At 34.9% G+C, this 25,642-nt stretch overlaps 2 protein-coding genes across 11 annotated transcripts in view; one reads left to right on the top strand and one right to left on the bottom strand.

The window, feature by feature from the left end:
- Window positions 1–25,642, top strand: part of DLG2 (discs large MAGUK scaffold protein 2) — a 2,230,265-nt gene that overhangs the window by 526,860 nt on the left and 1,677,763 nt on the right. The window contains exon 1 of one of the 10 annotated variants that reach the window (XM_050755804.1): window positions 18,010–18,955. The exons of the other annotated variants lie outside the window; for them this stretch is intronic. Within the exon in view, the coding sequence (XP_050611761.1) occupies window positions 18,926–18,955 (30 nt within the window). The 5' untranslated portion in view covers window positions 18,010–18,925. Of the gene's footprint in view, window positions 1–18,009; window positions 18,956–25,642 lie in introns of those variants that run through there. 10 annotated transcript variants of the gene reach the window in all.
- The window catches only part of TMEM126A (transmembrane protein 126A), a 1,099,470-nt gene that overhangs the window by 555,314 nt on the left and 518,514 nt on the right, over window positions 1–25,642 (bottom strand). The gene's annotated exons all lie outside the window — the stretch shown is intronic.

Here is a 25,642-nt window from a genome sequence, read left to right as displayed (position 1 = left end):
AGATAGCGCCACTGTACTCTAGCATGGGTGACAGGGAAAGACTCCATCTCAAAAAAATAAATAAATAAAAATAAATAAATAACGTATGAGTGCTTTCAATTATGATACATTTAGTATACTTTGATAAAATAGAATAATTATGTGTTTTAGAGAATTTCAGCATTGCTCTTAATTATTTTTAGGTTATGGTATATATTTATACTCTTAAATAGCTGCACCTTAGAATTAATAATAATTTTGTAGCTCAGCTCTATTTTTCTAGTAACTGTTCTTTCTGATATTTAGAAGGAAACTTCTTTTTCTGAATGCCACTCACCTATGGGAAAGAAGATTTTTATGTTTGTTTGTTTTATGGAATGAGAGCAGAATGAGAATCCTCTTGTCTCTATATGTTTACATTAAATGCTTCCCATGATCCTTATCTTAAAAGTGATAGTTCCGAGACACTAAATAGCCTAATCAGTTTTGGAGAAGAAGAACAAATTTAGAAGCCTCAGACATCCTGATTTCAAAGCTTACTACAAAGCAACAGCAATCAAGATGGTGTGGTACTGGCATAAAGACAGATAGATATATTCATCAATGAAACAGAATGTAGATCCTAGAAATAGACCATTGCATATATGGCAAATTATTTTAAATAAGGGAGCTACAACTACCACTGGGGAAAGGATAGTTTCTTTAACAAATGGTGGTGAGAAAACTGGATATCTACATGCAAAAGAATAAAACTGGGCCCTTACTTTATACTATATACAAAAATTAACTCAAAATGGATTACAGATATAAGTAAGACTTTATAACTCCTATAGAAAATGTAAGATTTAAACTATAAAACTAATAGAAAAATGTCAGGACACATTGGATTTGGCAACAATTTCTTGAATATGACACCAGAAGCACAGGAAACTGAAAGCAAAAATAAACAAATTATACTGCATCAAACTTAAAGAAAGACTTCTGTACATCAAAGAACACAATCACCAGAGTGAAAAGACAGCCAATGGAACTGGAGAAAGTATTTGCAAGTCATATATGTGAAGGATTTATATTTAGAATATATAAAGAACTTCTAAAACTCAACAACAAATAACAAGTAACACAATTAAAAATGGACAAAATACTTGAATAGACAATTCTCCAAAGAAAATATACAAATGGCCAACACACCTATGAAAAATACTCAACACCACTAATCATGAGGGAAATGCCAATCAAAACAATTAAATATCATCTCACACCCATTAGGATGCCTGCTGTCAAAAGAACAGAAAATAATGTGTTGATAAAGATACGCAGAAATTGAAATGCTTGTACGCTGTTGGTGGGAATGGTGCCACCATTATGAAAAACAGTATAAAGATTCTTGAAAATCTTAAAAATAGAATTATCATATGATCCAGCAATTCTACCTCTGGGTAAATATCCAAAAGAATTCAAAGCAGGATCTGGAAGAAATATTTACACAGCCATGTTCATCACAGCCTTATTTGCAATAGCCAAGTGGTGGAAGCAGCCCAAATGTTCATTAACAGAAGAATGGATAAAGAAAATGTTATACACACACACACACACACACACACACACACACACACACATTACGTAGCCTTAGGAACAAAAGGAAATCCTATCATATGCTAACATGAATGGACCTTGAGGGTATTATGCTAAGCAAAATAAGCCAGTCACAAAAGGACAAACACTGTCTGATCCCACTCCTATAAAGTATCTAAAGTAGGCAGACTTATAGAAACAGAAAGTAGAAAGGTAGTTGCCTAGGGCTGGAGAGATGAGGGAGGGGAAATTAATGTTTATTGGGTATATATAGTTTCAGTTTTTCAAGATGAAAAACTCATCTAGGTATCTGTTTCACAAAAATGTAATATACTTAACACTATTGAACACTACACTTAAGAGTGGTCAGTATTATAAATTAAAGGTTATGTGGTTCTTACAATAATTTAAAATAATAATTTAAATAATAATACTAATTTAAAATAATAATTTAAAAGCTGATGTTTTTGAGTTAATCTTTCCAGAGGGCCAAGTTTGAAAATATTATAGAATCAGGATTAAAGGTAATTTTAATGGTAATACAAAGTAGTGAATTTCCTTAGTTTTAAATTATGTTTATTGTCAGTCTGCTTAAAGGGATTATATCATCTGCTGGAAAACCTCAAGTTATAGGATATATTCCGCCTCCCAAGGTAGCTCGTTCCATCTGGTCAAGTTTGAATATTGTTAAGTCTCATATATTTATAAAGCTTTATTTAATCAATCCAACATTAATGTGTTTACTGTCTCTAAAGCAATACAAACACTACAGATATGATATTATATATGATACATCTGTATTTAGGATTCTGTTTTTTTATACTTGCTTGAAAACAATGAAGTATAGTATATTCTGTTCAGATAAGGACCAAACATTGTAGTTTATGGTATTTACTACCTGGATCAATGAGTTCAGTGATTTCCAAAGTGCAGAAGATTATTACAACAAAGATGGGATGGGAATTGGCATTAGATAATCAAGATTTATCCTGATTCATCCACTTGGTCAATAGAATATTCACCATACTGAAATAAGAGATGACACAAACAAGTATACATTCCATTCTCATGGATAGGAAGAATCAATATCATGAATATGACCATACTGCCCAAAGTGCTTTATAGATTCAATGCTATTCCCATCAAAATACTATTGACATTCTTCACAGAATTAGAAAAAAACTACTTTAAATTTCATATGGAACCAAAAAAGAGCCCACATAGCCAAGACAATCCTGAGCAAAAAGAACAAGGCTGGAGGCATCATGCTACCTGACTTCAAACTATACTACAAGGCTACAGTAGCCAAAACAGCATGGTACTGGTACCAAAGCAGATATAGACCAAGGAAACAGGACAGAAACCTCAGAAACAACACCACACATCTACAACCTACAATCTGATCTTTAACAAACCAGACAAAAGCAAACAATGAGGAAATGATTCCATATTTAATAAATGATGCTGGGAAAACTGGCTAGCCATAGGCAGAAAACTGAAACTTGACCCCCTTCCTTAAACCTTACACAAAAATTAACTCAAGATGGGTTAAAAACTTAAATGTAAACCCAAAACCATAAAAACCTTGGATGAAAACCTAGGCAATATCATTCAAGACATAGGCATGGGCAAAGACTTCATGACGAACATGCCAAAAGCAATAGCAACAAAAGCCAAAATTGACAAATGGAATCTAATTAAACTACAGGGTTTCTGCACAGCAAAGGAAACTATCAGAGAAAACAGGCAACCTACAGAATGGGAGCAAATTTTTGCAATCTACCCATCTGACAAAGGTATAATACCAGAATCTACAAGGAACTTAAAGAAATTTACAAGAAAAAAGGAACCCTATTAGAAAGTGGGCAAAGGACATAAACAGACACTTCTCAAAATACGTCATTTATGTGACCAACAAACATATGAATAAAAGCTCAACATCACTGATCACTAGAGAAATGAAAATCAAAACCACAATGAGGTACCATCTCATGCCAGTCAGAATGGCAATTATTAAAAAGCAACAAGCAATAGATGCTGACAAGGCTGTGGAGAAATAGGAATGCTTTCACACTCTTGGTGGGAATGTAAATTAGTTCAACCATTGTGGACGACAGTGTGCCAATTCCTTGAAGATCTACAACCAGAAATACCATTTGACCCAGCAATCCCGTTACTGGGTATATACCCAAAGGAATATACATCATTCTATTATAAAGATACATGCACAAAGATACATGTGCAGCACTGTTCACCACAGCAAAGACTTGGAACCAACCCGAATCCCCATCAATGATAGACTGGATAAAGAAACTGTGGCACGTATACACCATGGAATACTATGCAGTCATAAAAAAGGATGAGTTCATGTACTTTGCAGGGACATGGATGAAGTTAGAAGCCATCATCCTCAGCAAACTAACACAGGAACAGAAAACCAAACATCACATGTTCTCACTCATCAATGGGGGTTGAACAATGAGAACACATGGACACAGTGTGGTGAACAACACACACGAGGGCCAGTCAGGGGGTGGGGGGCAAGGGGAGGGAGAGCATTAAGACAAATAGCTAATGCATGTGGGGCTTAAGACCTAGATGATGGGTTGATAGGTGCAGCAACCTATGGCACACATATACCTATGTAACAAATCTGCACATTCTGCATTTGTATCCCAGAACTTAAAATAAAATAAAAGAATATTCACCATGCTGGTTCATCAAGTCAACAGCTAAATAACTTTGGGTAAGTCAATTTTTCTGAGTCTGAGTTTCTTTACCTGTAAAATTATACTTAATTCACTGGTTATGAATACTTAATGATATTATGCACATGAAAATTCATAGCTGGTAAATGAAAAGTTAATGGTTATTTGCAAGTCATATATTTGATAAGGGGTTAATATCCAAAATTTATAAAGAATTTATACAACTCAGTAGTGGAAAAACAACTAACTAAAACATGGGCAAAAGACTTGGGTGGATATTTCTTCAAAGAAGACAGAAATGTCCAACAGGTATATAAAAAGAGGCTAAACAGTAATCATCAGGGAAATGCAAATCAAAACTACAGTGAGAAACCACCTCACACTCATTAGGATGGCTTTATCAAAAAGTCAATAGATAGGAGGGAGGCAGAGCAAGATGGCTGAATAGAACACTCCAGTGCTTATCCCTCTTGCAGGAACACCAAATTGAATAACTATCCATGCAAGAAAGCACCTTCATAAGAACCAAAGGTTAGGTGAGTGATCACAGTAGCTGGCTTAAATATTATATCAAGGAAAGAGGCACTAAAGAAGGTAGGAAAGACAGTTTTGCATTGCCTATGCCAATCTTCCCCAACCCATGGCATGTATGCAGAGAATCTGCATGTTTGCAGGAGAGAGAGAGAGAAGTGATTGTGAGACATTGCATTGGAACTCAATTCTGCCCTCTCACAGCAGAATACAACATAGGGCAAAATTCCAACAGTGTCCACGGATGAAGCATTTAGACTAGACCCATTCCAAGGGGAATTCTCCACCCCAGTGGTAGGAACTTGAGTTTGGGGTAGCTCTACCATTGGCTGACTAAAGTTGCCTAGTGTCCTAGATAAATTTGAACGTCAGTCAGGTGACAAGGTCTGCAGTTCTTGGATAAGTCCTGGCACTGCTCTGGGCTTGGGGTCAGTGAACTTGGGTCACATGAAACCCAGTGAGACACTAGTTGTCATGCCCAAGGGAGTGTTTGTGTGTTACCCCTCCATAACTCCAGGCATTCAGCTTGGGAGAGATTCCCTACTCTTTAGGAAAGCAGAAGAAAAAGTACAGAGGACTTCGTCTTGCAACTTGGGTACCAACTCAGCCACAGTAAAATAAAGCACCATGCTGATTCCTGGAACCCTTAATTCCAGGTCCTAGCTCCTGGATGGCATCTCTAGACCTACCCTTGGCTAGAAGGGAACCTACTCCTCTGACGGGAGGGACCCATTCCTGGCTGAATATGCCACCTGCTGACTAAAGAGCCCTTGGGTATTGAAGAAACATCAGCAGCAGCCAGGAAATAGTACATGGACCTTGGATGAGACCCAAATACTGTGATGCCTTCAGGTATTACCCAGCACAGTCCTGACTGTGATAGCCATGGGAGTGCTTGTGCTACCCCTCCCCCAACTCCGGGAAGCTCAGAAGAGAGAGAGAGAGACAGACAGACAGACAGACAGAGACAGACTTCTGTTTGGGGAAAGTGAGAAGTGAGGAAAGAGAATGAGAGACTGCTACCCAGTAATCCAGGCAATTCCCCAGATCTTACCCAAGCCTACCAAGGTGATACCTCTAGGAGTCTGCAAGAATTGCAGCATTACTAGTTCTGGGGCATCTCCCAGTGTTGATATGGCTTCAGTGACCAAAGGCTTAGATCACAACATCCAATTCCATTTGAATACCTGGAAAGCCTTCACAAGAAGGATAGGTACAAACGAACTGAGACTGCAAGCTTAAAATAAATACCTAACTTCTAAATAACCAGATATTAACAAACATCCATAAGCATCAAGAACATACAGGAAAACATGATCTCACTAAACAAACTAAGTAAGTCACTAGTGACCAATTCTGGAGTGGTGGAAATATATGAACTTTCAGAAAGAGAATTCAAAATAGTTGTTTTGAGAAAGCTCAGTGAACATCAAGATAACGCAGAGAAGGGATTCAAAATCTTATCACAGACATTTAACAAATGGATTGAAATACTTTTTAAAAATAATCAAGCAGAAGTTTCACAGCTGAAAAATTTCTATCGTCAAAGTTAAAAATGCATTCGAATCTCTGAAGAGTGGAATTGATCAAGCAGAAGGAAAAGTTAGTGAGATTGAAGATGGGCTGTATAAAAAACAGTCATGGGGGGAAAAGAAAAAATAATAAAAAGAGTGAAGCAAACCTATAAGATCTAGAAAACAGTCTCAAAAGGGAAAAAGTAAAATTTATTGACCTTAAGGAGGAAGTAAAGAGAGAGATCAGGTAAGAAAGTTTATTTAAAGAAATAATAACAGAGATATTTCCAAACCTAGAAAAAATATTAATATTAGGTACAAGGTCATAGAAAATTAAGCAGATTTAATCCACATAAGACTACCTCAACACATTTAATAATCAAATTCCCAAAGACTAAGATCAAGAAAGGATACTAAAAGCAGCAAGAGAAAAGAAACAAGTAACATGCAAGGGAGCATAAATCTGGCAACAGACTTTTCAGTGGAAATCTGACAGTCCAAGATAGAGAGGTATGACATATTTAAAGTGCTGAAGGGAAAAGAAACAAAAAACAACTTTTATCCTAGAATAGCATATCCAGGGAAAATAGCCTTCAAACATGAAGGAAAAATAAAACTTTACCCGTCAAATAAAAGCTGAGGGATTTCATCAACAGTGGACTTGTCCTAAGAGCAATGATAAAGGGATTTCTTTAATCTAAAATAAAAGGCCATTAACAAACAATAAGAAATCATCTGAAGGTACAAAACTCACTGGTAACAGCAAATACACAGACAGATACAGAATACTTCAACACTGTAATTGTGGTGTGTTAACCACTCATATCTTGAATAGGAAGACTAAAAGACAAACCAATCAAAAATAATAACTATGACATATTTCTAAGAAATAGATTGTATAAAAATATAAACAACTGAAAGTCAAAGAACATGGACAATGAAGTGTAGAGGTTTTTTTTTTTTTTTTTAAGTTTTCTCTTTGCTTGTTCGTTGTTTTTGAAATCAGAGTTAGGTTGTCATTAGTTTAAAATTGTTTTTTTACAAGATATGATTTGCAAGCTTCATGGTAACCTCAGATCAAAAAACCCAAAACAGGTACACAAAAAAGTAAAAGCAAGAATTAGAACATACTGTCAGAGAAAATCACTTTTATACAAAGGAAGACAGGAAGGAAGGATGGAAGAAAAGACCACAAAGCAACCAGTAAACAAATAACAAAATGGGAGGATTAACTTCTTACCTATCAATAACAACATTAACTATAAATGGACTAAACTTTCCAATGAAAAACATAAAGTGTTAAACTGATTTAAAGAAAAAAATACCCAATTATATGCTGCCTACAAAACTCACTTCACCTACAGAGTGAAATTAAAGGGATGGAAAAAGATATTCTGTACAAATGTAAACTAAGAAAGAGCAGGAATAGTTATACCTATATCAGATAGAATAAATTTTAAGATAGGAACTATAAGAAGAGACAAAGGAGGACATTATATAATGATAAAGCAGTCCATTTGGCAAGAGGATATAACAATTATAAATATATATGCACCCAACACTAGAGCACCCATATATATAAAGCAAATATTATTAAGGCTAAATAGAGAGAAAGACCACAATACAGTACTAGCTGGAGAGCTCAACACCCCATTTTCAGCATTGAACAGATCATCCAGACAGAAAAATCAACAAAGAAACATCAGACTTAATCTACACTGTTAACCAAATGGGCCTAATGGATATTACAGAACATTTTATCCAAGAGCTGCAGAATGCACATTCTTCCTGTCAGCACATGGGTCATTCTCAAGGATAGATCATATGTTAAGGCACAAAATGAGTCTTAAAACATTGAAATTATATTAAATATCTTTTCTGACCACTATGGAATAAAACTGAAAATCAATAAGAAGAGGAACTTTGGAAACTATACAAATACATAGAAATTAAACAATATACTCCTGAATGACAAGTAGGTCAGTGAAGAAATTAGGAAGGAAATTTTAAGATTTTATGAAACAAATCAAAATGGAAACACAACATTTATAAATTTATGGGATATAGCTAAAGCAATTCTAAGATGGAAGTATACCAATAAGCACCTGCATTAAAAAGTAGAGAAATTTCAAATAACCTAATGATGCATGGTAAGAAACTAGAAAAGCAAAAGCAAACCAAGCAAAAATTAGTCAATCAATAAACTTTTAGCCAGACTGAGAACAAAGAGAGAAGACACCCCAAAATGAAATCAGAGATGAAAAACATGAAATTACAACTGATATCACAGAAATTCAAAGGATCATTAGAGACTACTATGAACAGCTATTTACCAAAGAATTGGAAAATCTAGAATAAATAAATTTCTAGACACATACAACCTACCAAGATTCAACCATGAAGAAATCTGAAACCAGAATAGACCAACAAGAAGTAATGAGACAGAAGTCATAATTAAGTCCCCCATCATAGAAAAATTCAAGACCTGATGACTACTGATAAATTATACCAACTATTTAAAGAACTAATACCAATCCTACTCAAACTATTCGAAAAAATCTAGGAGGAAGGAACACTTCCAAAATAATTTCATGAGGCTAGTATTACCATGATGCCAAAACTGGAGAAAGACACATCAAAAAAGAAAACTATAGGCAAATATCTCTGATGAACATAGATGGCAGAATCCTCAACAAAATACCCACAAACCAAATTCAACAACAAGTTAAAAGGATCATTCATCAAGACCAAGTGGGATTCGTCCAGGGATACATAGATGTCTCAACATACAGAAATCAATCAATGCAATACATCATATTGACAGAATGAAGGATAAAACCATATTTCATTTGATGTTGAAAAGCATTCAATAAAATTAAACATCTCTTCATGATAAAAATGCTAAAAAATGTGGCATAGAGGGAACATACCTCAACACAATAAAAGCTATGTATGATAGACTCCTACATAGTACCATACTGAGGGGGAAAAATTAAAAAACCTTTTCTCTAAGGTATAAAACAAGACAAGGATGCCCATTTTTACCACTGCTATTCAATATAGCACTGAAAGTCCTAGCTAGAGTAATTAAATGAGAGAAAAAATAAAGGGCATCCAAATTGGAATGAAAGAAGTCAAATTATTCTTGTTCATAGCTGATACGATCTATTTAGAGAAACCTAAAACTTCCACCAAAAACTGTGCTAATAGAAGTGAAGAATCAATTCAATACAACTGCAGGATACAAAGTCAACATACGAAAAGCATTAGCATTTCTATATGTCAACAATGAACAATCTGAAAAAGAAAGCAAGAAAAAAACTCCCATTTACAATAACTACAAATAAAGTAATATACATAGGAATAAATTTTAATCACAGAAGTAAATGATTTCTTCAATGAAAATTATAAAACATTAGTAAAAGAAATTGAAGAGGGCACAAAAAATGGAAAGATATTCTGTGTTAATGGATTGGAGAAATCAGTATTGTTAAAGTGTTCATACTGCTCAAAGCAATCTACACGTTAGTGAAATCCCTATCAAAATACCAATGACATTCTTCACAGAAATAGAGTAATCCTAAAATTTGTATGGAACCACTATAGACTCAGAAGAGCCAAAGCCATCGTGGGCAAAAGGAACATAGCTGGAGGAATTATATTACCTGAACTTTAAGTTATACTACAGAGCTATTGTAACCAAACCAGTGTAGTACAGGCATAAAAACAGACACATAGATCAATGGAACAGAACAGAGAACCCGGAAATAAATCCACACATCTGCCAAAAACTCAATTTTGACAAAGGTGTCAAGAACATATATTGGGAAAAGGGCAGTCTGTTTAATAAATTGTGCCAGTAAAACTGGACATCCGTGTGCAGAAAAATGAAACTACAACCCTGTATCTCACCATATACAAAAATAAATTAAAAAGGGATTAAAGATTGAAATATAAGACCTGAAACTATGAAACTACTAAAAGAAAACACTGAGGAAACTCTCTAGGACACTGGTATGGGCAAAAATTTCTTGAGTAATACCTCAAAAGTGCAGGCAACCAAAGTATAAATAGAAAAAAGACATTACATCTAGCTAAAAAGCTCTCCATAGCAAAGGAAATAATCAACAAATGAGGAGACAAATTACAGAATGGGGGAAAATATTTTCATCTGACAATAGATTAATAACCCTAATATATAGGGAGCTCAAACAACTCAATTGGAGAAAAAATCTGATTTTAAAATGGACAAAAGATCTGAACAGAGATTTCTCAAAAGAAGACATGTAAATAGCCAATAGATATATGAAAAATACTCAATATTATTAATCATCAAGAAATGCAAATCAAAGCATTTTTGAGTGAGTAGGATATCATCTCACCCCAGTTAAAATGGCTTTTATCTAAAAGAGAGGAAATAATGAGTTCTGGTGAGGATGTGGACAAAGGGGATCCCTCATATACTGTTTGTGGGAGTATAAATTAGTGTATCTACTATGGAGAGGAGTATGGAGGTTCCTCAGAAAATTAAAAATAGAAACTGCCATATGATTGAGCAATGCCATTGCTAGGTATTTATCCAAAAGAAAAGAAATCAGTGTATTGAAGAGATACCTACACTCCTGTATTTATTATTTATTCACATTAGCCAAGATTTGGAATCATTGTGTCCATCATCTGATTATTGGGTAAAGAAAATGTGGTACACACTGGAATATTATTTAGCCACAAAAAAGAATGAAATCCTGTCATTTGCAACAACATGGGTGGAACTTGAGGTCATTATGTTAAGCGAAAGAAACCTGGCACAGAAAGACAAATTTCACATATTCTTTCTTATATGTGGCCAAACATTAAAATAGTTGAACTCATGGAGAGAAAGAGTATAATAATGGCTCTCTGAGGCTGGAAAGGGTAGCGGTGATGGAGGGGAAAACTGGGGATGGTTAATTTTCATAACAATATAGTTAGATGGAATGAATAAGATCTAGTATTTGATAACACAACAGGGTGACTATAGTCAACAGTAATTATTGTATATATCAAAAAACTAAGAATGAAATTGGAATGTGTCTAATAAAAAAAAATAAGTTCCTGAGGTGATGGATATCCCAGTTACCCTGATGTGATCATTAAACATTTTATGCTTGTACCAGAACATCACATGTACCCTATAAACATATATAACTATCTTGTACTCATAATAATTTTTTTTAAAGATAGAAAGGTTACAAATGCATATTTTCTACAAAAATTATTCTGTGTATAACTTTATTTTGGGAGTGTCACATAAATTGTTTTATATTTCTAAAAAAAAGTCAAAAGATGACAAATGTTGGTGATGATGTGGAGAAATGGGAACTCTGTACACTACTGATGGGAATGCAGATTGGTACAGCCATTATAGAAAACAGTATGGAGGTCCCTAGAGAAATTGAAGATAGAACACCATATGACCTAGCAATTCCTCTTCTGGGCATATACACAAAGGAAATGAAAGCACAATCTTGTAAAGATATTTGCACTACTATGATCTTTGCAGTATTATTTGCAATAGCCAAGATGGGGAAATAAGTGTTTGTCAGTGGGTGAATGGATAAAGAAACTGTGGTACACATATAACATGGAATAATATTCAGCTTTAAAAAGGAATGAGATCTTTCCATTTGCCATTACATGGATGAGCCTGGGAGGACATTATGCTAAATGAAATGAGCCAGACACAGAAAGGAAAATATTGCATAATCTCACATATATGTGGAATCAATCTATCTATCTATCTATCTATCTATCTATCTATCTATCTATCTATCTGTCTATCTATCTATCTGTGTGTATGTGTATACATACTTACTTACCATATACAAAATAAAATTTTAAAAATACACAGAATAAAACAATGGTTACCGAGTTGGGAGGAATGAGGGAGATGTAGGTTAGAGGAAACAAACTAGCAGATATGTACTATGAAGAAGTCTAAAAAGCTAATGTACACCATGAGGACTATAGATAATAACATTGTATTATATATGGGATTCATGCTAAATGAGTAGATTTTAGCTGTTCTTGACACAAAAACAAAAAAATAGGTAACTATATGAGAAGTGATAAGTATGTTAATTTGCTTCACTATAATAACCTTTTTACTATATATATATCTTACATGATGTCATATACCTTAATTATTCCCAATATAATTTATTTCAAAATAAATTAATTTTAATCCAAAAACTATTGTTTATGTGTATGTTTGTAAATACTATTGTTAGTGTAAATCAGACCCTTAGAAACTAAACTATGTTAAAGATCTTGCATTGCAAATTTAATGTTGGACTGCTGATTCTAGCCATACATTTTTTAAAGAGTTTTCATATGATGCATTTCATTCATTCATTCACTCATTAAACAATCTCTATTTAGCATCTGTTACATTCTAAACACTGGTGATGTAGCCATGGACAAAACATCTAAGGTTCCTGCTCTCATTGATAAACTTCAGATAGGGGAGATAGTAAGAGATGAATAGAGAAGATAATTTTAGATTGTGATAATCATATGGAGGAAATAAACTGGGATGATGTAATGGAGAATGATGGAAGATATTCTAATTAGGGGAAATCAGTTTGGGAAGGTCTTGCTGAGGTGGTAACATCTGAGCAGAGACTTGAATGATGAGAAGGAGCTAGCCATGTGCAAATCCAGGGAAAGACAGTTTCTGGCAGAAGGAGCAACAAATTCAAGGCCCTGAGGAAGAATTAGAGTGAAACACCATATTTGAGGAACAGGTAACAGGCCAGTGTGCTTGGGGTATGTATTAGTTTGTTTTCACACTGCTGATAGACATACCCAAGACTGGAAAGAACAAGAAATTTAATTGGACTTACAGTTCCACCTGGCTGAGGAGGCCTTAGAATCATGGCAGGAGGCAAAAGACACTTCTTACATGGTGGCAGCATGAGAAAATGAGGAAGAAACAAAAGCATAAACCCCTGATAAACCCATCAGATCTTGTGAGACTGATTCCATAACACAAGAATAGCATGGGAAAGACTGGCACCCATGATTCAATTACTTCCCCTGGGTCCCTCCCACAGTATGTGGGAATTTGGGGAGATACAATTCAAGTTGAGATTTGGGTGGGGACACAACCAAACCGTATCAGGGTATAAGAAGGTGGAGTATGGGAATGGCATTTAGCAATACTGCTGAGGTTATTTATATTGATTTGAAAGCAAAATTTTATTTTTGACCATATAGCTTTTTAGATTTGTGGCTTGCACACAACTATTTGGATTTCTGCAATCCACTCAACTCACAGCATTGTATAATAGTAGAAAAAATTGAACCTCATTAGAAATGTAGTTAACGTTCAGCAAAGTTTATGTAAACTTTGATTTGTTAGGGAAACAATTTTTATTGAATATTTACATCATTTATAGCCTCCCATTTATATCAAATTTCAAAGGTTGTTTAGATTTTGATGATGATAATAACTGCGAGAACTACATGGCTATCATTTAACTATGTTCCGACTCACATGAGAAAAATTGACATAAAATTTAGGTCCATACAATCGAATATCATGATTAAAAAATGGGTTAAAAGTAAAAATTAATTCATTTCATTAGCAATTATTGGTTCACTCAAAATTTTGCTTGTTTTTATACTTTTTTGTAAGAATACACATTTAACTTGAACAGAATATATGGACTCCCGCTTTTCATGAATTATTTTCAGGATCCAATACTGTCCTGATTTTTTTAATGATAGAAACTCTGAAAAATTCAGTCTTTTTTTCAGTTGATCCTAATTTCTTACTTATCTCTGGAGAGTTTGGAAATGAGGGCAAGCATTTTGCCATGACCTGCCTGCAGTCTATTTATTTTACTAAGCTAACAAGCTTTGCAGATGTCATTTGTGTGCCTGCTGTTCTGGGTATATGGGGAACAGATAGACAGGGATAGGAGGCCAGGTGGGTGGATTTCTTGTTATTTCCTTTGGACCTAATCATTCTAATGTGGAGTCCATTTCTTCTGGGGTTATTCTCAAGGCCCTTATAAGCTATGGAAGGTGTCTGGTAGTAGCCCAGAGATGAACCTATCCTTTTAGGAGGATTACATGTTCTTTATAATTCATCTGCATGGAGTCCAAGCTACCTTTGGCTAAGGAGAAGGCCTTTTGAATCTGTTTGTGCCACACACCCAGGTTGGACCCAGAGTGATAGAAATGGTTTCTGGATTTGCAGTGTAATGAGACGGAAAGAACATAGACCACCCTGTGGATTGGAGTCACGTAGGTTCTGTATCACTTATGGAGGTCATAGAAACTCAGGCAGCTTCAGTTTCCTTAACTATAAAGTAGGGATTATAATTGTTTCCTAAAGGGTATTATGACCATGAGATAATAGTTACAAAGTATTTATCTCAGTACTTCAGATAATAGCCACTTGATAAATTACTGTTATTATTAACATGCTTATATTTATTACTGTTTTTCTAACACAATAGCAAGCACCTAGTTTCAGTAGCATCCTGTAGTTGTAACACTTCAGCTAGAAACTGCCCTTCTCCATTATAGATAAGACTGTTCTAAACCATGCCTTCGTACATCAGATTGGATTTGCCAATGAAACTATTTTTATTTGCAAATACCTTCAGCTACATGCACCAATATATTTATTTTTAAATTTTTATGTATGCACATAAGTATATACGCATATATTATAGTTACTCTGTAATATGAATATATGGTTCTCATGAATAAAGGGATCATAGGTTTAAATAGATTTTAAAAAACTATCAAAAATAAATAGCTTAACTAGAGCTGTGATTTTTCATTCCACTAATATTTATTTCGTACCTCTTAAGTGTCAGTACCATACTAGGTGCCAGATATATACATTAAATCTGCCCTCAAGGGGCTTAGATTCTAGAATAGACGCAGACTGGATTTCACTTTTAGAGAGATTTTTCCCTGTTGGAAACAAACAAGATAAAAGTAATAATGTATTTAAGTGGTTAAGGTACAGGTTTAGTGCAAGTAATTTACAAGAGTAGTTTTATGATATCAAACTTTCAATGATAGGTTTTACTAAGAATCAATATATTTCTAGTTTGATATCATTAACCTCAAGGAATATCAAGTAAAGCAGCTTGCAGGCTGAGGCTTTTTATCTTGCCAAACTCTTCTTGTGAAAAATCACAGGCCCAATTGAGCACTATGTCTGTAAAAAAAAAATGCTTCATATCAATACTTTGTTAATTATAAAAAGAACATAATGTTTCCCTTGAGGCAAAGGAGTGAATTATCCTCTATCATCTTTATATCTGAGGAAAATCAATCGAAGATAAGGTATACACAAAGTGGAAATCCCAAATGGGTCTATACTTCAAAATGTTATGTACTTACTTATATCTAAACATACATACATTATCCAGTTAATCACTTGAGGTGAATACAAGCAAATGAATATATAATATACATATTGTACATGCCTTTACAGTATATTTGTACTCAAAATTAAATGAGCAGTGTTCTTTTTTCTCAAATAAAAATTGCATATTCAGTTTGTAAAATGCTTGCTGTAAAATGGTTGCTCTTGAAGTACTTTCATTGGATGTGTTTATTAAACTGATTGTATAAAGGGATAACACATTGCTGATTCATTCGGCATGTAATTCTCTTTTCTCCTAACTTCTAGTTAACTCCTATAGTTCTTTCTCAACTTAGCTCAAGGCTCCTCTCCATAAAGCTTTCCCTCACTGCTCCATTCTGGGTTAAATGCCTCTATTTTGTTGATGTTAAACATCCCCAAATGCTTTCTGTACAGTACTATAGTTTTTTATTCTCTTGTGGGCAGGGATTTTGCTAGCTTTTCCTCACCTTGTGTTTCCACATAAGTAGATTGTCAAGTATATTTGTTGAATGAATGAGATACTAGTCTAGACAATGGAAATAAAGAGTTAAAACTATCTTTAAGGAGTGCACTTTAGAGGGTGATACAGACATTAATCAAATAATCACATAATGAGCGCTCAACAAACATGTGTCAGATGAATGACTTAGGGAGTGCCTAAGGTATTCTAGGACCTATGCTAGACAAGCTGTCTTTTATTTCTGCAAGTCTCTATAGTTTGCAAAGTGCTTTCCTCTGTGATCCGCCAGCATTAGAAGATTAATCAGGCTCCCTCTGCTAATTTTTCTCTATCGTAGTTTCCTTCGCTCTGCAAAGATGGAATTAAGTTCTGAAAGTATCATCTTCTAGGATACCTTGTGAAAATACTCATCTTACTCTGCTATCCTATTTATTTACTTCCTCTGTCTAACCCCTGATTGTCTCCATTCTTATTGTATCTATGACTAACAAAGACCTGGAGTTGGAATTAATGGACATGGTCTTTAATGTCGCCATTGAAAGTTACTAGGCTTTTGGGAAGTGATTTAAACTTCCCAAGCCTGTGAGACTGTTATGGGTTCTTTGTCAACTTTAAGGTGCTATAGGGACACAAAGCCTAATTATTTTGAACATGAATATGGCAATAAGTCTCAATTACCTATTAGATGTTAGTTGTGTCAGGGAAATATGCTGGTACCTGGGAATGCTCAAAGATATAAAGGTTTTACGCACCCTGAGATAAGCTTAGGAAGTATTAAGTTAAAAAAATTATTGTGATGATGTAACAAATGAGGGTGAATAGACAAAGTGATGTTTCTTTGACCTTTTCAAATTACCGAACCATAAGACAGAGGTACCTAATGGAATGGACCAGAGTATGGATTTTATTCGTGGTGTTTAACTTGAAACTTATTTGAAGTTTATTACACCAGTAGGATGGCAGTTCAGAGGAAATTATGTTTTTTAACTACAAATTTTTTTTTGAACCACTTTTGAAGGTTTTTATATCAAACTGAACTTTAGGGGCTTTTCTTTTTTTTTTTTTTCTCAGAACATATATTTGATTTGCTATGAACTTAAAATCTTTATGAACAGTGCTCTCATTTGAGTAAAATAATGACATGTCAGTTTCTGAGACATTCATTCATTTAGCAATCAGAAGGTTATCGGGATATTGAAGTTAGAACCACAATAATTCATGAAAGGTAGAAGAGTCTTATGTATTATTTGTTTCCAAATTGTTTATCATAGAAAGAATACTTTTTTGTGAAAAATGAGAGGGTAGTTGTTAGTAATGTGGTGGGAAATTGTCCTGCCACTATCTTGAGGAGGTAAACTGTGTGGGTCCCTAGACATTTATTTTTGTTATTTCAGTGGTCCAGTTGACTATGTGTTTTCTTCCTAGTGAAAGCGAATCATTGATTTTCCATTTTTATTTGTCAGGCAGTACTTTCCATTCTGTCATTCACTCTCTCTTTCTCCCTCATTCTCCCTTCCCACCCGCTCTCTCCTTTCTGAGCTCCTGTGTCGTTCTGTTTTTCTGTTTCAGTCTGTGACTGCCTGTGTGTCTAAGATGATGGGGAAAAAAAGTATATTATTATCCAGAGTGATGCTTGTCAAGCACCTCAAAGGCAGTCTATGTAGTTGCAGCTTTACTAGAAGAAAGGGAGGGATTTGGGGGAGGGGAGAGTGCTAATCCTTTGGCTGTTAAAATGCTGCAAAAGGAAACACAAAGCTCTGCCCACGTAATAAGTGCCTGCAGACAGCAAGTGAGGAGGGAAAAGTTTGGGGAAGAACTCATTTTTTCACTCAGAATGTGGAACTTTTGTAAACACTTTAGAACCTCCTCTCACCCCAATTTCGTAACATGCTTATTCGTTTAAATGTTCAGGTTGTTTGTGTATTCGCATATATCATGGACCACACACATAGGTAAACACAAAAGAAGGAAATGTAACCCTTTTCTAAGTTAAACCTCCAAATCCGCAGTTTCTCTGTGTCACTGTCTTGATTTTCCTTATCCAGCTGTTAGTCATTTGTAAGAAGCTGCCCTTGTAATTGCAAGTGAGTTGAGATGTGATGTATGCAGCACCACATGCACCTTAGCTTTTCAGTCATATCTTTCGAGTCATTTAGACTCCCGGCAATCATGCTCATAATAAATAGCATTTTATTTTCCAAAGTCGCTATTCTGGCACTGGAACGACAGCCATTTGGTAGATGGGACGGGTAGTTTTTTGTGTTACTCAGTGTTGTTAGTAAGAAAGGAAGGCAACAAAGTGGGGACTTTGGCAAAGGAAATCTTATGAGTATACTGAAGCAGCGGATCAGAATTCAGAAACAAGAGCAAGAGCTGAAATGTGATTCTCTGGTGCTTGGTGTTACACTCATCGCCACGAGAGAACTGTGCGGGGCACTCACAGGAGCCTTGTTCCGATCAAGGAATCCGCTAAAAGACCATGCAGCCGCGGAGCCCAGCAAGCCACCGGGAAGTTTTGCCGAAGCTGATTTCTAGGGGATTTTCTGGTGCCTAGGAGAATCCTGCTTGCCTTGAGCTGTATGGAGGAGGGCTCGAGTTTCCCATGAGGGGCCCCCTTGGAAAAGCCGTCTGTACAGAATCCAAGCTCTGCTTCTTTCTGTGTGCAATTTCCAAAAGGCTTTTCTCACCTTTGCTGATTTGCTGGCGTGATTTCCATGTACTGAGTCCTGTGTAGGGATCCAGGATGGATTGCCTGTGCATTGTCACCACAAAGGTAGGATAGGAAACAGGGCTGTTGTTGTGTGCAGCATTTTTCTATTATTATTCTGGTCCCGTAATTAAACAGTTCTAGTAGGTGCTGCCAGTTCATGAGATAAAATGATTAGTATAATTTACTTTGCTGGGTATTTTGTTCCCTGAGGGTCTGGGGGGTCCTGTCTTTATGTGATTTTTAACTTCTTAAAGTGATATTGCATGTTTGTGCAAATGGAAGGAGAATTTGCCGTTTTTTTTTTTTTTTTTTTTTTTTTATGGCAGGATTTGCTTTTGCATCTATTTATAGCTCATAATAGAAATATCTATAGTAGTAGTGTAGCACATACACATCAGTTTAACTTAACATATCAAGGCAGTCTTTCTGAGTGAGATAATTAGCTTTTCATTTAAAAACCATGTCTTCTGTGTTTAAAGAAGCCAATCAGCTTTACTGTGACTTGACATATTGCTTCTGATTGGAGAATTCTGATATTCTGCATTTTAGTGATTTATTTTAAAGGAAAAAAATCTCAAGGCCCTGAGTTAAAACAAACACAATATTTAATATTTAGCTAATTCTCTCTATTTTAATTAGAAACAAATGAAATATTTGCATTATTGGAAATATAAATAAAAGTGGGCATGAAATAAAATCAACAGGCAATCGTTTTATGGATTTGTTTTACAGAAAATAGCGAAACATTTCAAAAGCATTTTATTTTATTCTGTCTTCAGTTCTAAATAATGTATTTAAAATTTGTAATCACTGATTATTTGAATAGATATTCCTAATATTTTTGGGAAAAAACTAATTATAAGACATTTATTCATTAGTTCCCTTTTCATTTTGCATGTAAGCATACCATGAGTTAATTTGAACCATATCTTTTTGTATCTCACATTGACTAGATGACCATTAAACATAACAAAATTAATAGCGTAGTACATGGGAGTTAACTAAGTGAGTGTAGATTTCCCATTGTGATCTCCTTTTACCACTGAAGAAAATATTATTTAATTTCAAAGCCACAAACCAAGTTCCCCATGGCATGACTTTAAATATTTTACTTGTACAAATTAAGTCCCAGAACATTTTAATGGATATCTTCCCATATGGCCCAGTATCACATGGCAGCTTCAGTTGGTATTAGTGGATTTAAAGCCTAAAACTTCTAGTTGGGTTAGTTGACTAGGCCTCTAAATTAGATGAATACCTTATTTTACTTTTAAAATTGCCAAACATCTCATTCAATATTCCAGTTAAATTGGTAAAAGTAAATCAACTAAAATAAATTTTAAAAAATCTTAAGTAGGAAATGGTATGTCCTTGTGTAATCTACTAAAGGAAATATCCTCTTAATTATGTTACTCTTCCTGAGGCATTACCCTTGGTGTTACTTTTCTTGAGAGAATACTGCCAAATCTGATCTACATGTGTTTTATAATTATTTATTCCCAAATTATAATTTTAGATACTGTGAAACAAAATTAGTATTTTAAAAATAAGTTATCAAAAGTTATTAATGAGAACCCAAACTGGAAGTCTACTATATTATACAAATTAAATCAATCCTGAAATCAAGTGCATTCAATTTGGAAAACATTATCTAATAAAAATGTCAAATACCTTATATTTCCTTATAAAAATATTATTGACTACAGATACATAGGTGATACATATTATTTTGCTTTAAGTGCTTAATAAGAGATAAATGTCACTACTCCAGTATTGTGATTTATCATTATAAATTATATGAATCAACAAAACACAGACCCACATGAAATGTTATTTTCTTAGTTATATCCATGAACATTTCCAGAGTGACATATATAACATCTTTAAAGAACAAACATACAGCAAAGTTACATTGTGATATTTAAATGGTAAATAATGCATGATTGCTTCAAAAGCTGGACATAGGTGAGGAGACCTCTTAGAGGACTTCACACTACAAATCTTATCTATTTAATCTACCACTGTTGATACTTTACTGTTTTTTTCCCCAAGCAGCCATGTACTTGGGATGCCCTTGCTCTACTTTCTTGGGACCGTTTGACAAGAAACTTGCCAACAATTTGGAAATTTTAATTATATCTTAGTTTAATGCTCATCTCTTTCTCCCCCAGCAATAAGTTCACTTTCCAGTAGCTCTGGCTAAGGTGCTGTCTTCAATTATTGCTTTACAGAAGCTTTGTGTGAGACTGGAACTGTTAATTATCATGATACGTCCTAAGCTCCATTTCATTCACAGCAAATTTCAATACCACAGCTAACCACACCTTTGTCAAGTTTTCAGTTGCAGAAAAACAGAAATACTTCCATTGGTAATAGCATTTTTGTTCCTCCTTCCCTTTCCTTGGCATGAAAGTCCCTCACTGTCCCCTTGGCTCCCTCTAGACCTCTGTGACCTCTGAGTTCTTCCATTTTCCCCTATTGCACACACTATAGAGATAAATTCCTCATTATGTCTTTGTTCCACATTCTTAAAAATGATTGTAAGAAGATTAATGAGCAGAGGGATGCTGATAAATCTAGAAAATATAATTGTATAGTGGTACTATAAAATAATCTATTAGACATATGGTAGAATAAGTCTTTAGAATTATACTTTAAGTTCTGGGATACATGTGCAGAATGTACAGGTTTGTTACATAGGTATGATGTGCCATGGTGTTTTGCTGCACCCATCAACCCATCATCTACATTAGGTATTTCTCCTAATGCTATCTCTCCTCTTGCCCCCCATCCCCCAAAAGGCCCTAGTGTGTGATGCTCCCCTCCCTGTGCCCATATGTTCTCATTGTTCAACTCCCACTTATGAATGATAACACGTGGTGTTTGGTTTTCTGTTCCTGTGTTAGTTTGCTGAGAATGATGGTTTCCAGCTTCATCCATGTCCCTGCAAAGGACATGAATTCAAATCTTTTTTATGGCTGCATAGTATTCCATCGTGTATATGTGCCACATTTTCTTTATCCATTTGATCATTGATGGTCATTTGGGTTGGTTCTAAGTCTTTGCTATTGTGAATAGTGCTGCAATAAACATATGTGTGCATATGTCTTATAGTAAAATGATTTATAATTGTTTGGGTATATACCCAGTAATGGGATTACTGGGTCAAATGGTATTTCTAGTTCTAGATCCTTGAGCAGTTGCCACACTGTCTTCCACAATCATTGAATTAACACTTCCACCAACAGTGTAAAAGCATTCCTATTTCTCCACATCCTCTCCAGCACCTGTTGTTTCCTGACTTTTCAGTGATTGGTGGTCATTAGAGAAATGCAAATCAAAACCACAATGAGATAGCATCTCATGCCAGTTAGAATGGTGATGGAGAATCATTTTTATTTTTTTTCTGCATATAAAAGGAAGGAAATGATTGGGGATTTTGTGTAAACCCTCTGATAAAATAATCTCACCCTAGATCTTACCCCATTTAACTCTGATTGTTTAAAGTCTTAAGAGCTCCAGTGTAGTTAGATTGATTTGCAGAATGTCTCAGATTTGGAGTAAGATATTGTAGGCTAGGACATCATCAGAGTATTCACAAATACAGAGTTTCTGTCACATGGATCCCAAGGTCTTGTCAAATGTTCAGGCAACCCACTTTCAGAAGATTGAGTCATCTCTTTTTTTCAAATGTTTCTGTCCAGTTTCAATTTTAACTCTTTTGTCACAGATATCACTTCTGAGAAAGAGAAGGAGCGTGTTTTAGTGTGAAGAGCAGGACACTAGAGCGAGACTTGGATTTAAATTGTTGTTCTGACATGTATTAGCTATAAGATGTGGATAAATTGTTTAATTTCCTCAAACATTGATTTCTTCATCTTCGAAAAGGATATATTACCTATGTTTAAGTGATGTTGTGGTGGAGTGTGTAAAGTACTTAGCACAATTCCTGGCATGTGGAAAAATGTGTGTGTAGTATAATTTATTCAGCAACTCACAAGTTATACCTTTAATGAATACCCCTCAGTGTGATCATTGAGGTAAATGAAGTCGTCTCAATAACACTGGCTAAACACAATCTAATAACTAATGTAACACATTTTGTATAATGGAATTCCCTACATATGTTTTGAGTAATTGAAAGATAATCATCCCAATAAATTTTGCAACTAAAATGTAAGGAAAATAATGTTAGGCAGAGCCATGAGTTTACGTGATTGGGCAATAGGACAATAGTTCTGGATCACAGGCAGAATATTCTGTCTAATTTAACGAAATGCAAGGAGTCAATATAATTTTTCTTCTACTGCATAGGAATTCTCAAGTATATGTAATAGCATAAAGGATTTGATATAAGAACAGAAAAAAGTGTGCAACTGTGAAAAGTAAACCTGTACTTTCTGACCATGGGCACCCAAAGGCATTTGGCCACCACTGTCCTTTTCTTTAAAATGAGTATATTTTATTGCATCTCTGAGGTATTTCCTTTTCTATTTTGAATCTAACATTATTCTATATTTTCTCTGAAGATAAAATTGTTTAGGTTAACTAAGTATCTTAAATAGTAGTAGTGGGTGAATCACACATTGGCATAATTTCAGATATCCATTAACCATACTTATACATTTGAAAAAGTTTAAAAAATAATCTACAAATAAAACTGCAATATGTTAAGTTACTGTTATAATTTGTTAATAAAGGCATAAAGGCATGATGGCACTATTCATTTTTATTGTGTATAACAGGTTAATGTACATAATAAAATTCACATAGTAAGTGAAAAGTGGACCTGGCAGCACAAAAGAAGCTTTTCTTGATGTTGTTAATACTACAACCGTTTTGTAAATATGATTTCACTCTTTGTCAACCCCCTATCTTTAATAAAAATTAAAAATTACTCAGAATTACTAAAAGGAAATAAAAGTTGTTGCCAGGCATTAAAAATATTTTTATTAATGCTAGTAAATATCATATTTTTATTATGACTTTAATTTTTAGAAGGTGGCATTTTGTCCTTTTGTAAGTGGGTTCTTAACAGAAATATTTGCAAATAAGGTATTTGGACAAGCTAAAATCATTTTTATTTTCTACCAGAGCTTCATGTAGAGAAAATGAAACAAATCACCAAGGCAACAAATGGTTTCCTGAGTGGTCTTGTGTTCATAGACAAAGCTATTTATTCATGCTGGTATACAGTGCTCCCATGGTAGAAGCATCACATTTATTCATTCATTTTATTAATCTAACAAGTATATATTGAATGCTTACTATGCACTTGACATATTGAAAGGTGTAGGGATACAATAAGCAATCTGTTCTCATGGAACCTTTAGTCTAATGGGGAAAACAATCAATTACAGAAATAGCAGTGATGTCTGGTAAGAAATGAATATAAAGTGCTATGGAAATGAGGATAGGGATACCTAAAGAACCTGATTAGCTTTGTTGCAGGGTATGCAGGGATAAATATCAGGGGAGGCTTTCCTGAGGAAGTGAAACTTAAGCTGATTTGCAGAATGGAAGCCACAATGGGGTTGGGAGAATGTTTTAGGCAAAGCTCTGGCAAGTGTGTGGGGAGAGAGAGAGAGAGTGGGTGGGGGGCAGGGAGAGAGAATGAATCGCACATTTCAAGAATGGAAGGACAATATGGCTGGGATGTAAGGTGTCCAATATGAGTAACAAGATGCAGAGGATGCAGAGATAGATCAGCACCCAGTCACAAATATCATGAAGTTGAGATATTTGTTATCTTAAAGGAAATAGGATATTCCATCCATCGTTAAAACTGCTTCCAAATCCCAGTTTGCCCAGACTTCTTTTCCATTTCATCCCCCTGATTTGAGCTCTCTCCTATTTTCTACCAAACCTGTGTTGCCCATCCTTATACCTGTTCAGTAAAATAATGGCTTCCCCTTTTACTAGCTGGATGACGTTCTCAGCACTGCAGTTTTCTCATCCACAAAAGGGTACCTATCTCACAGCATTGTTTTGAGAATTCGGTGAGATAAGAACTATAAAATGCTTAGGATATTACCTTGTAGGGAGTAGGCACTCTGTTCTCTGTTAGGGTCTATAGCTTCCTTATCTTCCTATCTTTTTTTCTGGTGCACTTCTCGTATTTGTCCTGCCAATGACACGGGTTCTAATTCTTGTCATTCCAACCAAATGTCTGCAAGGTGGCATGTCTACCTGACAGAGATTGGAACATGGAGCTTGATGTATCAGAAAAAAAATCTATTGAGTGGCAAAGAGGAGCATAAATGCAGTTAATAGTAGGGAAAATTTAACAAAACCTGACCTTTTTGTGTAGAAAGAGAAGAGATTCTATGACTGTCTTAATAACTTGGGATTAACCATTTAATAGTGTCAGACACATGAAATATTAATGCCATTAATATAATAGTTTAACTTTCTTTTATTAAGTATTCCATCCAGCTGCAAGAGGATCAGTCTAATACAGAAACCCAACAGCCTTACTCTCAGCAACCTATTGAAAGATGAGTAGTTGTACAAATTCTTACCAAAGTATGCAATTCTCTTTTGACTTACAACCTAAATTTCTCTCATGTCTTATCTTCTTTCTTTATACCTTGTATTTTACACTCTAAGAGTGTTGAAAATACGTGGATGAGACCATGTTTTAAACCTGTTACCTTCCCTATCTTTCGTTAAACTAAAGGACACATTGGCCTTGCTGGCTTCCCTCTGTTCTTTGAAGGTATCAACCATGTTTTGGTTTTGGGGACTTCC

The sequence above is a fragment of the Macaca thibetana genome, chromosome 14 (assembly GCF_024542745.1).
Source record: "Macaca thibetana thibetana isolate TM-01 chromosome 14, ASM2454274v1, whole genome shotgun sequence".
Lineage (NCBI taxonomy): Eukaryota > Metazoa > Chordata > Mammalia > Primates > Cercopithecidae > Macaca > Macaca thibetana.
The sequence above is the reverse complement of the archived record's forward strand: the minus strand, read 5'-3'. Positions and strand labels throughout refer to the sequence as shown.